At 41.1% G+C, this 15000-nt stretch overlaps 1 protein-coding gene across 1 annotated transcript in view; it reads left to right on the top strand.

The window, feature by feature from the left end:
• The window catches only part of LOC107381551 (transmembrane protein 266), a 78132-nt gene that overhangs the window by 14433 nt on the left and 48699 nt on the right, over nt 1–15000 (top strand). Inside the window, exon 3 of the mRNA XM_015953281.3 lies at nt 8360–8551. Within this exon, the coding sequence (XP_015808767.1) occupies nt 8360–8551 (192 nt within the window). The remainder of the gene's footprint in view (nt 1–8359; nt 8552–15000) is intronic.

Raw genomic sequence — 15000 nt, 5'->3', positions numbered from 1 at the left:
TCAGGTTTCCTGACACTTTAGATGGTCTCTCAGTCTGAGCTGGATTACTGACATAAATGGACTTTTACACCATTTTCTCATATAACCGGTTTCACCTTGTTGTCGTTATTAAAACAGTCAAGCGTTCACTAAAGCAGTAGAACAATCAAGAAAAGGAACACTCCGTTTCTGCCTGTACACGTGCTTTCATGGTTCATGTCTGTTGACTCCACTCTTGGCCTCCATATTGCAGCATTGTGTGTCAGTCAACAGCACTGCGGCCTCTGGTGACTCCTTTTGACCATATAGAATATGAATCTTCAAAGAGATGTTAGCCTTCTTATCGAGGGAAATAATCCTGTCGCTCTGAAACGAGAGCAGCAGCTCATGGGACTAGAATGCAATAACATGATGTTTCTGCTCGTGAAAACACGCGGTTGTATGCTCCACATAGGTGACAGATGGCTTTGTAAAAACGGTGTCAGTTCTGAAATGTACTGTGATACAAATCAGCTGAGTTTTTTTCTAATTTCCACCCTTATTTTTGAAGGATTAAGGATTAAAATGTGTTTTACGTCAACAGCGTAACCCGATCCACACAGAATGATCAGTAAAGTTCGACGTGTCATCAAAATTTTTTGTACTTTCTCATTTCTGGCTACAAGCTTTTCAAACGGGCATCGGTAACAGTAACGTCTGGTTCAAGCAGCTCATTCATCACTTTGGATTTTTATTTATGTTTTATGGTCAGTCCTCCAGTATGCTGTCCAATCTCACGGTATAAGGTCTAGGAAGCCTGGAATTGAACCACCAACTTTCTTTCTGAGCTGCCACGTGACAAAAGTGATTTATAGTGTAGGAGCTGTTTATTTTTCTTTGATAATTTATGTAACCCACTCATGTGAGAGCTTATTTCTCACATTGTTTCAAGTATCATTATTTTAGTTTTATACCCATTTTTATCTGTTGTTTCTTCGTCTTTTACGACTTTTTCAGGCAGTAAAAAAGTCATTTTACGATCTAACTCTTCTCCTCTTTTCCTGTTTTTTGTGTATTTTTAAGCAAATAAAGCAGATTTTTCTTCTTTGTCTTCAGAAAGGAAACTTTTACCTGTTAAAATTGGGTTCCCGTTTAAAGGACACAAGTTTGAAACTTCCCTTTAGCATTTGTCACGCGGGCTGAGTCAGCAGGTGGAACAAAGTGCCCTTGAAGCGAGACAAGGCATCTAGTGATGAACTCACCTGTGCTCAGGGGCGCAGATAGGCTTTTCAAACTGGGGGAGACAAAGTTCCAATGTACCCTCCCCAAACACACACACACACACACACACACACGCACGCACGCACACACACGCACGCACGCACACACACACACACACACACACACACACACACACACACCAAACTTCCACGTTTGTTTGCTCCAAGGTCTCGTTTGATGTCGCGAGACTTCCTGTTGGACTGGGGAGTGTGTGTGAAATAAAAGTGTAGTTTTTGCCATGTGGCCACACACCACAACCTTTAGGAGCAAAACTGGTTCACCTGTGATATATATATTTTTTTACCACCAGGTGTGGTCTGTCTCATGCCATTTAAAGAATCCTGCCATGTGAACCGGGCCTTGGTTTAATCGGCGACCGTGATTGGTCACCAGGTGTGCGTGAACTCTCTCTCTCTGCCCGAAGTGTCCCTGAGATTCGTTCACATTTGAGTGTTAAATGATTTCCTTTGGAGCCGTCTCTGTTTGGTTTCAGTGTCTAGGGACAAGCCCGTGTTCAGACTCAAAGCTGAAGATGTGCTTTTTATACTTTTATATTTGAATTTTCTGTTTTTGTGAAGCGCCTGGTGATTTTCACATGAAAGATTGCTTTCTTTCTTGCTGACATCATCATCTCTCATCAGGTGTGTTTTAGGACTTAAATCCTTCATTTCTTTCCCCAAACTGAGATTCCTCCACTTTCTTCACCCCTCCTGTCTCTAATCATTCCCTCACCCTGATGCTTTCATGCGTTACCTTCCCTTCTCAGCCCCGGTGATCCACTTCAGCCTTTGTGATCTTCTCTCATCCCTCGCTTACTTTCCTCGTGCCTCCTTTTGCTCTCGCCCCTTCTGTTTTCCTGTTGTCTAACCCCCCTCCTCCCGACATCCTCCCATTTTTCTTCCATCCCACACTTCCTTTAGTTTCCCCTCCAGATCCACCTTTATTTTTCTTGACTTCCTTTGACATTTGAGGAAAGGAGGGGACTTGCTCAGCTGACAAAGGGAGAGGTGGTGACGTCACAGCAGACATGATACACCAGCATCTGCTCTGGTCTAAAAATACCCACCACAGGGCACACACAGCTACGCTCAGCGTTTATTTCCACCTCTCTGCTCGACTGAGATGGCCCAGCTTTCACACAACGGGGGCTCACGCCGGACTATGACTGAATGGCCCTGATGTGTTCAGACGTTTGGTTTAAGCCCCTGTAGGTGTGCATGGGTGTAGACGTGCTGATGAAGACGTCGGAGGGCAGATACGTTCTCCTGAGTAATCACTTAAAGCCCTCACTGCAGACGCCTTTAGTGGAAAACACTGATGTTGAGGGGTTTCAGGTATCATCCAGCATTTTTTTTGTCTTTTAATTTGAAGCCACAGATGCAGATTTATTTTTAAGCAAAGCTAATAAAATGTTGCACCGTACCTCCTGCGTCAAATCTGACTAATGTTATTTTTTAAATCCTCACTGGATGCACACGTGCAGCTGATGAATGTTCGAGTCAACCCAATGGCTGCCACAGCAGCACCAAAGTAGCTTGAACTCCTTTTGCAGATGTTTAGCTAAAACGTGGCGTGTTAACAGCTATGATAAGATAAGTTGTGTTGATTAGCTGCAGGAAGGTGTGACCTAACAACCGACAGCTACAGCTCAGGAGCCCGACTCTCCCATATTCCAGCTAGAATTGACAAAGCTCGTCGGATGAGAAGCGAAACGACTTCAGGAAGTCCAGTTGCCTTCATTTGAACCCTTTGGACTGTTTAGCGTATTTGGCAACCCGCAATGGTGCCCTCTATTGGCTGGTAGATGTAACAGTGCTCATTTAGACAAGAAATTTAAATGTAGTTTTAGTCTCACTCTTTTGACTAAAATTCTTTTTAATTCTAGCGACAATTTAGTCATCCAATTTGTTTTAGTGTTGGTCTTATTTTAGTTGACTAAAATATATAAATTTTTCTTTTGATGCAATAATTTTCAACGTGTGTAAATTAAATGTTAACTATACCCACTTGGAAGTGTAAAGAAATATGTAATATTCACATTTTACACTTTGGATCAATGAAACTCCATATTTATGATTGTTTCTATAACAATAATTATTGGAAAATACCTAAATGAACACTGACAGTCAGAAATTGTGCCTCTCAATATTAATGACATACATTATCTGTATAATAATATTCATGACAGGAAATGACATCAAAACATGAAAATGCGTTAAAGGTAAATTAAAGGGAAGAAATGTTTTCAGGTGTATTTTTTACAGTTATTATTAGACAGATGGATCAAAGTGGGACACCTGAACGTTTCTCCTCACCGCTACAACACAGGACACTGATCATGACGGCCGTGGCAGCACCACGAAAGTAAAAACGATTAGACAGCATGCGCCTGATGCAGCTTCATGATTCGGTTTGATTCGTGGAGCTCCAGCACCACACACCCGCCCCCTGCTAGCTGCTAACAACACCGTAACACTTATAACCAAAGGAAACCCCGGATGTGTTCTCACCAAGAAAATGTTTCTCAGATCGTCACATCTGCTGCTTTTCCTCTCAGCCGCGGACATTTTCTCCCTTTAGACAAAACTTTTACCGACATAAATGTCAACGTGTGATGTCTGGTTAGAGGTAGCTTGTTAAACAGCGGTCGGCTCTGGACTCTGATTGGTTCTTTTCTCGTCTAGTCCCGCCTTTCCCATTTGCTGATTGATTATTTTTTTCCGGTCACCCGTCTTTTCCGTTTAATGATTTGGATTTTTGTTTCTGTCAGTTTTCGTTGTCTTCTCTTATTCGTCAACGAAAACGTTGGTCAATACTCATCATAATTTTACGGAGGAGGATTAGGGCCGCTGAAAAGGAAAGAAAGAGAATTCTGAGATTAAAGTCAGAATCCAGTTTCTTTTCCTTTTTTTTGTGGCCCTAATCCTCTTCCGTATAGTAAATCATTATTGGTGCGTATGTTTTCGTTTTGTTGTAGTCCGTGAAAATTCATCTGTCATAACCCCCCCTGAAAATATGTAGTCAATCAATTTAACACTGCTATGTAAGCATAAACCCAGTGTTGTGCCCGCCAAAATAAAAAAATTGGTTATTTTTTTTATTAAAATATAGCTTTCAAAGTACCCAGCAAACATTCGGACATTTAATCAATGTTGAAAAGACGTCGGGCCGACACGTCCCCTCACGGTTGAAAAATAGTTCCAAAATGAATGTTGAAGCAACGTCTTTTCTGGACGTGAATTACACGTAACAATTATACATGTAACTACAAATCTGAGTGGATTTTTAGGAAATTGTATGTAAAATTTTGTTTAAAATTTGGACCGTTCTACCACGATCATTTTTGACCGTGGACACCACGTCGCCGCTGGACCAATGATATTTAGGGTCCTACCGCGACTATTTTTTGGCCGTGGACACAACGTTGTTGTCGGACCAATATTTGCTGGGATGCTATGTCGAACTACACGTAACTAATTGTCAAAATAACAATTATACATATAACTGTAGGCATGTACAAATGTATCTGAATGGATTTTTAAGACATGTTCTGTTATATATATATATTTTTTGCAAATTCGGGCCGTCCTACCGCGACCATTTTTGGACGTGGACACCACTTCAGCGTCAGACCAATGTTTGTTGGGTAATCACTGCACCTTCATTCTGAACACCTCTAAACGCCCCATGGAGGTATTTTTTTGGTAAATATAGCTTTTTATTAAATTGCTCCATATTCAACCTTTAACGTTCATGGACTCACCCATCTTGACTCACGATGGGGAAGGCTGTTGTTAGCACAGACATATGAGAACCAGTGCTTGGCTCCGCAGGTGCAGCTGGTGTTGTCTGAAGTCTGTTGCATATCTGTTGAGGTGTTTTTTTTGCAGAGCAAAGCTGCCCTCCTTCTGGAGAGTAACTCTGAAGTGCCTTTTTTCCCTCCACCTGAACCAATCCTCATGTAACCCTCTTATCTCCATTAAGGTAGCGCGAATCAGGGTTGCGAATGACCACAGTCACCAATTTTTGTCATGTGTCTTGCCCATGTATGTCTGATCTCTGAATTGTGTGTACTGAAACTCTCATTTCCCTCTGGGATTAATAAAGTATTGATTGATTGATTGATATAAACGTAGTCACCTTGTGGACTGGCAGTGCCTGCTGAAGATGCTGTAGAAGAAGAAAGTATAATTTCTATAGCGCTTCTCAAGATAAAAATCACGAGGCGCTTAGAGGCCGGCCGCCATCTTGGATGGGTCCCCACTTGCCCCCAGTGCATTCATTTCTACTGAGGGAGGTGCTTACTCAACTGAAAAACACATTTCATCAAGCTTTTTCACAAAATCAGATGCGAGGTATGGCATAATAATTAAAATATAAATACATAATTAAACAAAATAAATTTAAATATAGACTCAGGTAAGCTATAAAACTCACTAGTAATCCTACGTGATCAGTTTTCAATTGTATGCTGGTTGGTGTAACTGTAGGCTGCACAAAAACAAGCATAGTTGCTCACTCTGCATTGACTTTGGAGAGTGATGAGACCCATCCAACATGGTGGCGATGCTGTTACGCTGCAGCGCCCAATGGGGCATCTACGTATTCATGTCTATGGTTGTTGGTTTAGCGCCCAGGAAGCAGCAGAGAATGACTCGGCTTGTAGAAGCTAACTGTTAGCATTAGCAACTCCACCACACAGCAGAACTCCACCAGGTTTGTGTTATTTGTGGTGACAAAGCATCAGCGTTGCAGAGCAAACAGAGTCAGCAGTAGAGTCACTTTGCTTTTAGCCAATCAGAGCTAAGATGTCTGATTATCAGGAAATAAGACTCCAAATCTGACCGTGTTAAGCGCTCCTCTGACGTGGCATTCTGCTACTTCCTGAAACAGCCGCATCTGGCCTCACTCCCTTCACCGGGTACAACGTGCAAGGCATTCGTTCCTATTAGAGAAAACCTCAAACGTACAGGTGCTGGCCAGTAAATTAGAATATCATCAAAAGGTTGAAAATATTTCAGTAATTCCATTCAAAACGTGAAACTTGTACATTATATTCATGCAATGCACACAGACCAATGTATTTCCAATGTTCATTACATTTAAATTTGATATTCATAAGTGACAACTAATGAAAACTCCAAATTTGGTATCTCAAAAAATTAGAATATTCTGAAAAGGCTGAATATAGAAGACACCTGCTGCCACTCTAATCAGCTGATTTACTCAAAACACCTGCAAAGGCCTTTAAAAGGTCCCTCAGTCTTGTTTTGAAGGCACCACAATCATGGGGAAGACTTCTGACTTAACAGCTGTCCAAAAGACAATCATTGACACCTTGCACAAGGAGGGCAAGACACAAAAGGTGATTGCTAAAGAAGCTGGCTGTTCGCAGAGCTCTGTGTCCAAGCACATTAACAGACAGGCGAAGGGACGGAAAAAATGTGGTAGAAAAAAGTGTACAAGCTCTAGGGATAACCGCACCCTGCAGAGAATTGTGACGACAAACCCATTCAAAAATGTGGGGGAGATCCACAAAGAGTGGACTGCAGCTGGAGTCAGCGCTTCAAGAACCACCACGAGGAGACTCATGAAAGACATGGGATTCAGGTGTCGCATTCCGTGTGTCAAGCCACTCTTGAACAAGAAACAGCGCAAGAAGCGTCTCGCCTGGGCCAAGGACAAAAAGGACTGGACTGATGCTGAGTGGTCCAAAGTTATGTTTTCTGATGAAAGCAAGTTCTGCATTTCCTTTGGAAATCAAGGACCCAGAGTCTGGAGGAAGAGCGGAGAAGCACAGAATCCACGTTGCATGAGGTCCAGTGTAAAGTTTCCACCGTCAGTGATGGTGTGGGGTGCCATGTCATCTGCCGGTGTTGGCCCACTCTGTTTCCTGAGGTCCAGGGTCAATGCAGCCGTCTACCAGGAAGTTTTAGAGCACTTCATGCTTCCTGCTGCTGACCAACTTTATGGGGATGCAGACTTCACCTTTCAACAGGACTTGGCACCTGCACACAGTGCCAAAACCACCAGCACCTGGTTCAAGGACCATGGTATCCCTGTCCTTGATTGGCCAGCAAACTCGCCTGACCTTAACCCCATAGAAAATCTATGGGGTATTGTGAAGCGGAGGATGCAATACGCTAGACCCAACAATGCAGAGGAGCTGAAGACGACTATCAGAGCAACCTGGGCTCTCATAACACCTGAGCAGTGCCACAGACTGATCGAGTCCATGCCACGCCGCATTACTGCAGTTATTGAGGCAAAAGGAGCCCCGACTAAGTATTGAGTGCTATACATGCACATTCTTTTCATGTTCATTCTTTTCAGTTGGCCAACATTAGAGAAACAAACATTTTTTCATTGGCCTTTAGAATATTCTAATTTTCTGAGATACCAGATTTGATGTTTTCATTGGTTGTCACCTATAAATATCAAAATTAAACGTAATAAACATCGGAAATACATTGGTCTGTGTGCATTGCATGAATATAATGTACAAGTTTCACGTTTTGAATGGAATTACTGAAATATTTTCAACCTTTTGATGATATTCTAATTTACTGGCCAGCACCTGTATATGATGATGTGTTGAATAAACGAGTGTCCTACACCTTTAATCTGAGTGATTGTATGTGATTTTAGAATATCACTCTGGTTTGTGCAGTTTCAATCAAAATCACTATTTGTTTTTGTGTTTTTGTTGTATTCAAAATAATTTACCTGCTATTTTTTACAGTCATTGTTATAAAATGTTGCACATTTTCCTTTTCACTTATAAAAGTTGAGCTTAATTAGAATAAAACGCATGATTGGGAGACACAGAAGTATCTTCAAACATGATTGTTTAAAAGGATTTCACGCCACAGAGAGGGTGTTTGCATGTGGACTGAAATGTTGTCATCCTAGCCTTCGACTCTGCCAAACATTTTCCTGAATCTCCCAAAAAAATCTCTCAAACCAGCAAATTTATCTTGGAAAAATAAAATCAAAGGATGCAGCAACTGCCTTTCTTCCAGTTTGGACGTGTTTCTGTAATTTTCAAAGCAAAGTAAGTCTTCAGTTAGTAACTCCTGCCGGTCTCTGCTCTTTGTCTTGTGTGTGCGTCTGCTGCCAGGGAAGTGGAACAGGCAGGTCTGTCGGACTTGGAGATCATTTCCCAGCCGGTGGAGGATGAGAACCAGTGCTTGGCTCCGCCGGTCCAGCTGGTGAGCTTTGGCTACAGAGATCTGCCGCTCGCAGCTCTGGACCTCTCATTGGCCGGCTCGCAGCTGCTCTCCAACGCAGACGAAGACGAAAACAGGGAAGGGTGAGTAAAATTTATGGTTGTTCAGTCTGTTTCTGTGATCAGCACGATTAAATACATTTGAAAGAAAAACAGAAGAAGATGCTTCTTTGACTGGACGGTAAAGAAGACTGCACCATATCCGAGATATACATCTAAATATTATTATTTATTTAAATACTCATGGAAACAACTCTAAATGTCTGACATTAGGATCTCTCCTTCGTTGCCGTGTTGCTTATATTTTACATTAGTTGACATTATTTTTTTGACCTCTTTATGATTTGGTGAAAATATCTAGAGACGATATCATCCTTCTCATCCATTCATTTCCAAACAATTGATCTGATTGTGGGGAGGGCTGATTTTGTTCCTGTGCCTTTTTCTCTTTTAGATTTCCTTCATGTTTTAGGGAAACTGGGAGAGGAAATGAGGGTAAAAGTGTCCAGATTAAAACCAAAATGTTGAAGAAAAAGTTTAAACATTTCCAGGAAAAAGTCGAAACTAGGCTGCTCTAAGGATGGCCACAGGAAGCAGAAGTGTGGAGGCACAAAACTTCCTTCAATCCTTCAAAATAAAAGACTCAAATACACACATTTAAATATATACTATGAAGTAGTTATTAATATGTTTATCACTGTTCTCTGGTTAAACTCGTGCCGCAGCCTAAACTGGCTGCAATTATGAGATTTCACTTGTGGTTTAGTGTTTGATTCCTGTTTTTAAGTCTCAAAATACCTTTAATATTGACACATTATTTACTTTTTTGTCTCAACATTTTGACTTTATTCATTTCAGATTTTATTCTCTAGAAATTTCAAATCTTAATCTGGAAATCAGTACTTTGCCATTTTTCTCAGCCTGTTTTGTGGCAGCATGCCCAAAATGCCTACTTTAACACATTCGGATTGTAATGATTTAAATGACATGTTATTTAATAAGCCATAAGGCGTAGGATTCCATAGGAAATATGAAATCCACCTTAGGGATCTGTGGTTATTTAAACCAGAAAATTGGATCTTTTTAATGCAGGGATTAGATAACAGCTTCGTATTCACTCAGAGACAACAGAAGAGAGAGTCAAGTTTAAAAGTTAAGAATTTTATTACTAACAAATTAAACTAGACTGACTTTCAGCACTAAATGTGTGGTGTAACTAAGGTGGATGAGATGGTGAATGGATGACGTGTGATGTTGATCAGAACCAGCAAATCCGAAGCTGCGATTAGTTCTGATGGGAACTGAAGGTGATGTCTTCGCGTTAAGCTTTGGTTAGGAGGTTCATAAACACGTTGGACGCCGTTTGCCGGTCTACCTACCCTTCAGGAAGTCCCCTTTAGATCAGGAATGTCGAGGTCTAGCTTGACCTTCTCTGGGAACCGAGCCGGTAGGAAAAGCAGCAGTTGCCGACCAGACCAGTCTGTGAGTTACTTGGGTCTTGATACTTGGGTGAGCCTGGGTCTTGATGGTTTATTTAGCAAGGAACCGTTGAAGCAGTTGGAACAAAAACGAATTTTCCAGCTTGTCGTTGTTCTTTCGGTTAAAGAGAAAAGTTACAGATTGGCCACTCCGACACTTTCTCTGGAAAGCTTTGAACTGGCGTTAAAGATGGCGTGGGCATAGTTTTATACTTCGGATGTTTTGGTTTATGGTCGAATGAAAAGTTGACAGGTTTTACCCAACACCATCAAAACCACGCCTCCATCAGATCTGGCAGATTCTGATTGGATCAGTGAAAGTAATGTGTCATGTCTCTTAACGCTACGTGAAATGAGTCCTGTTGGAACATTTAAAGTCATATTACTTATTATATTCTATAGGATTATAATAAAGTAATTAATATTTTGATTTCACAGATCGGTCACATCTTATTTATTGACTAACACTTGGTCGGATTAGCTTTATTGAAATAGAGTTCTTTGATTAATTAAAGAAAAGAGTTCATTCTTCATTCTTCTGTTGAGCTGAAAATAAGCAGGTTAGAAGGAATGCATGAGACCTTGAGACCATATCTCATGCAGACTAGTCCTGTGTCATAGGAGGGGGAAAAACTGTCATTTCCTTCCGTTACAGGATTATAATCTCAACACTTAAAAGCCTTTCAGTGAAGAACAGGCTTCCATGCATTTTATTGTTTATTGTGCTATTTGGACCCCCATAGCTTCCACAGCAGTGGTTGCCAATCTTCCTGGGGTCCATTTTCAAAATACAAAATACATTTAACAATACAAATGATTAAAACATTATAAATTATTACATTAGAATTTTAAAAGCTGTAGTAGCCAACCAGTACCATTGACAAGATCCCCCTTAACTTGCAGAGCTGTATTTCGTCTCGTTCTATCACAACTGCTAGAAGAAGACAATAACAGAAAATGCTTTTAATACAGTAGCCTTTTTTGAGTTCTTCTTAAAAGCGCTCTGCTTTTGGATTTCCCTAACACAACCTGGTAGTGGATTCCACTCAACTGTCCGTCTATATGGTTTTCTTCATAAAATGACTTCTAGGTCTTGGCACTGTCACCATGTTATTGCTTACCAAGCGTGTTACGTGCTCATGGCCATATCCACTAAGTAATATTTTGTCTTTCATATGATGATGAATGCTATTAGTCATAACTTTTTGCACAAACATCAGAAGACTATCCATTCTTTCGTTCTTTTTTAAACACAGAAACAGTTTTGTTTACCTGTTTGTAGCTACAGTTTCGCCGACAGCTGCCGGCTTCTTCAGGCTGACGCTGATGGTCATCAGACATCATCAGCATATGACACTTCTCACCTCTATGTGACTGGCCAATCACAGAGCGTGAAGACAGTCAGTTACCCAATGAGGACTTTCCTTCAGCACGATTACAGAAATTTAAGAGTTTTACTCGCTTCATGCTCGTATTCGTCAAAAATGCTTAATCCGTACCGGATACTCGTCTGAAACGAGTATCCGGCTCATCCCTTGCTGTAAACACCCTGCCCTGCCTCCTCCTCCTTGCTGCATGCCGGCTGTGATCACAAGCAACAACAGAGTAGTTCCCGCTGCTTCTTCGGGAAACGGCGCAAAAAAAAAAATCAATAAAACTTGGGATCTTGTAGGCGTTGCACTGGGATTTCAGCTGTGGCGGCCCGCCACGGCTACGCATATGTAAGGGAAACACTGACAGTGATTGGTCTACTATTAGATCCAGTGAAGCCTGCCTTTCCATCTTTGAGCAGAGGTAAAGTTTTTAACCGTTTCCAGAGATCTGGAAAAGTACTACTTAAAACAGACCTATTAAAAATATGACATGTAGGTTTAGAAAGCTAAATGATGGCCATTTTAAGTATTTTTCCATCAAGATTGTCTATGCCTGTCTATATCTTCCGAAAGACTAAGTACCAACTTCTCAACAACATCACGCGTTACAGTTTTAATATTACATTGACAGTTTTCCCCCACATTAACTTATCAACTAATTTACACGGGTCACTGTCAATAATTTCCATATGTGATCTTAAATTGTTAACTTTTTAAATGAAAAATTAATTTAAATACTTTGCAATGTCATATGGTCTAGTAATAAATTGCCCCTCATGTTCCACAAGTTTTGGATGTGATTTGGCCTTTTTGCACATTATTACATTCAATATTTTCCACAGTTTTTTTTACGATCATTAAGAGATGAATTTTCTGCTCAAAATAATCTCTCGTTTTACTATAATTTAGTTTTGTGACCTTAGTTCTTAATGAACTGTAAGTGTTCCTGTCTACAGAACACCCTGAGTTTTGCGCAATTGCTTTGGCTTTATCCCTTAGAAGCATCAGAGATCTCAACTCACTATCCAACCAAGGTGTGCTGTTGTGGACCTTTTTCTAAGAGGAGCCTGCTTATCAACCAATGCCATGAGTTTATCCATAAAAATGTTAAGAGAAACATTAATATGCTGTTCTTCACAAACATCTGACAATATTATTGATGTCAGATATGAATAAATCAGGATTAAATTTCTTAAATAGCTACGAAGGACAACCGTGCCTCCTGCTTTGGGCATTTTTGGTATTTCTTGACAAAGCAATCAAATTATGATCCCTACACCCCACAGCTTTAGTAATGATTTGTGCACACAGCTCTGGAATATTAGTAAATATCAGGTCAATACAAGTTGATGTCAATGTGCCGCGGTATGTTCTAGTGGGTGACGTGACCATTTGAGTGAGGTTACATATGCTAGCCATGGAAGACAGTTTTTTGCGTGAGTGACAATGTTTGGAAAACCAGTCTCTATTAAAATCCCCTAGGAGAAAAATATCTTTGTTTTCCTTAGACGCTCTGTCTGAAGTGTGGCATATTCTTTCTAAACAACACAGGTGAGAGTTGGGAGGCCTATAACAGCAACCAACTAGACAAGGCTTACAGTGAGGCATGTGGATCTGAAGCCATAACATTTCAATTTCAGCACACATTATATCGTTTCTTGGTAAAACGGCATTATAGAGCTCCAGGAGTTGACGTCACTTCTCCCGGCATGCAACAGTTCAAATCGAAACAGCGCCATATTGGCAGGCAGAAGCCCGCAGCTAGGCTATTTGTTGTTGTCAGAAAACTCAATCAAACAGGAAATATGATAGATTCCTGTTGTGCCCCAGGATGCAGAACAGACGCGGACGACATAAGGAATGAGCCATCTACAGGATTCCCCAAGATCCGGAATGCCGCAAACGTTGGATCATTGTAATAAAACGCGCAAGCGACTGGGCTAAAATGAAGCTGTGAGATCCCGGGAGTAAAGGTTTTTGCTTATGCAGCGACCGCTTCATATCAGATACTTAAACCAACGTTTCCTCAGACAGAAAAAGCCATGCCAAAATAAGTTTAGGAAGCCCACTAAGAATCGTAATAAAAGCATTTAAAATAAATACCATACACAGTTGAGGAAACGTTGGTTTAGGTACTTGATATGAAGTGGTCGCTGCATAAGCGAACACCTTCACTCTCGGGGTCCCACAGCTTCATTTTAGCCTGGAGGCTAGCGCGTTTTATTGCGATGATCCAACGTTTGCGGCGTTCCGGATATTGGGGAATCCTGTAGATGGCTCTGCTCTTATTTTGCCCAAATCTGTTCTGGCATCCTGGGGCACAACAGGAATCTACCATACTTCCCGTTTGAGTTTTCTGACAACAACAAATAGTCCAGCTGCGGGCTACTACCTGCCAGGATGGCGCCGTTTCAATTTGAACTGTTGCATGCCGGAAGAAGTGATGTCATCTCCCGCAGCTCTATTGGCCCAGAGGCCTCTTGACTTTTTACAGCCAAAAAATCTTATCAAGCAATGATATAGTCCTCGAATAGCGCTGGAGATAAAGTCCAGGTATGACTTGATTTGATGGTGGAGTGCTGCTGATGTTAGTAAAAGGATTCCGGAGATATTTGAGAGCTCGCATAAGCTCTCTCCCCTTTTCTAGTTTGGTGATGTGAATGATGATTAGTTTTAGGAAGTCTGATGAAATTTAGCAGAGACTTTTGTGGTTTTAGAACGGTTTTCCCTTTTTGCGGCGTGCCTGTGACCGTTCAGATGTCTGTCCTTTCTTTACACCACTCAGCTCCGATGCACGCCTCGACACAGTTTTACTGCAGCGTTCTTCGTGGCTTCATTTTACTGCAGCAATGAATGTGATTGTAGGATTAAAACACCCCAAGTTTCTTAACCTCATCTAGTCTAAAATATATACAACAGACTACAGGCACATTATTACACCACAAAGACTGAGTTTCCATCTTTTTGTCAAGTTTCTCGAAAGCATGTTTTGGTTTAGAATCACTGAAATTTGTCGAAGATTCCAGGAAAAGCTAAAAATGAATAAAGACAAACAAAACAGAAGTCATTCTTTGTGAGCGGCAGAAGCCACACCCCTCTTAGAGTCTTTGGTTATTGGTAATTTATTCATTATCTAAAGTTTTTCAGAGTAAAATGACTGAATTATAATTCAGAGCGTTGAGACATCAACCGATAGGACAGGTGACTTGTCTTTCATTCCTACCTGTCTGATCTAAACACACTGCTCTGGTGTGGAAGTGTCTACCTTTCAGTTTCTCCTTACAGCAAGTCAGCGGCGGATCTGACTGATGCAAAGCAAACGCTACGGATCTTTCAATCGTCAGCAGTGATGAGACCCAGAAGAAACCTGAAGAGACAGCAGTGCACAACTTGTGTTGGTCTCTGCAGAAAATTCAAAGGCGTTCGCTGGACGGGGTCAAAGGGCACCAAAGCATTATCGATTGAGCATGTCAGTTGGAAGCAGACCGAACACAAAGAGAGCATACGTCAGCGGCTGTCTGCTCAGCATATAGTTTGTAGTTGAGATGATTTTCCTCCAAGTCTTCAGAAACGGCCATGCTTGATAAAAGTTAGCTTGTTGCTCATAAATGATATCCAAACGTGGCGGTTATAGTTCATAAAAATACAAACACACGTTTTATTAAACAGGAGACCTCCTGTC

This window comes from Nothobranchius furzeri, chromosome 9 (assembly GCF_043380555.1).
Source record: "Nothobranchius furzeri strain GRZ-AD chromosome 9, NfurGRZ-RIMD1, whole genome shotgun sequence".
Lineage (NCBI taxonomy): Eukaryota > Metazoa > Chordata > Actinopteri > Cyprinodontiformes > Nothobranchiidae > Nothobranchius > Nothobranchius furzeri.
The sequence above is the reverse complement of the archived record's forward strand: the minus strand, read 5'-3'. Positions and strand labels throughout refer to the sequence as shown.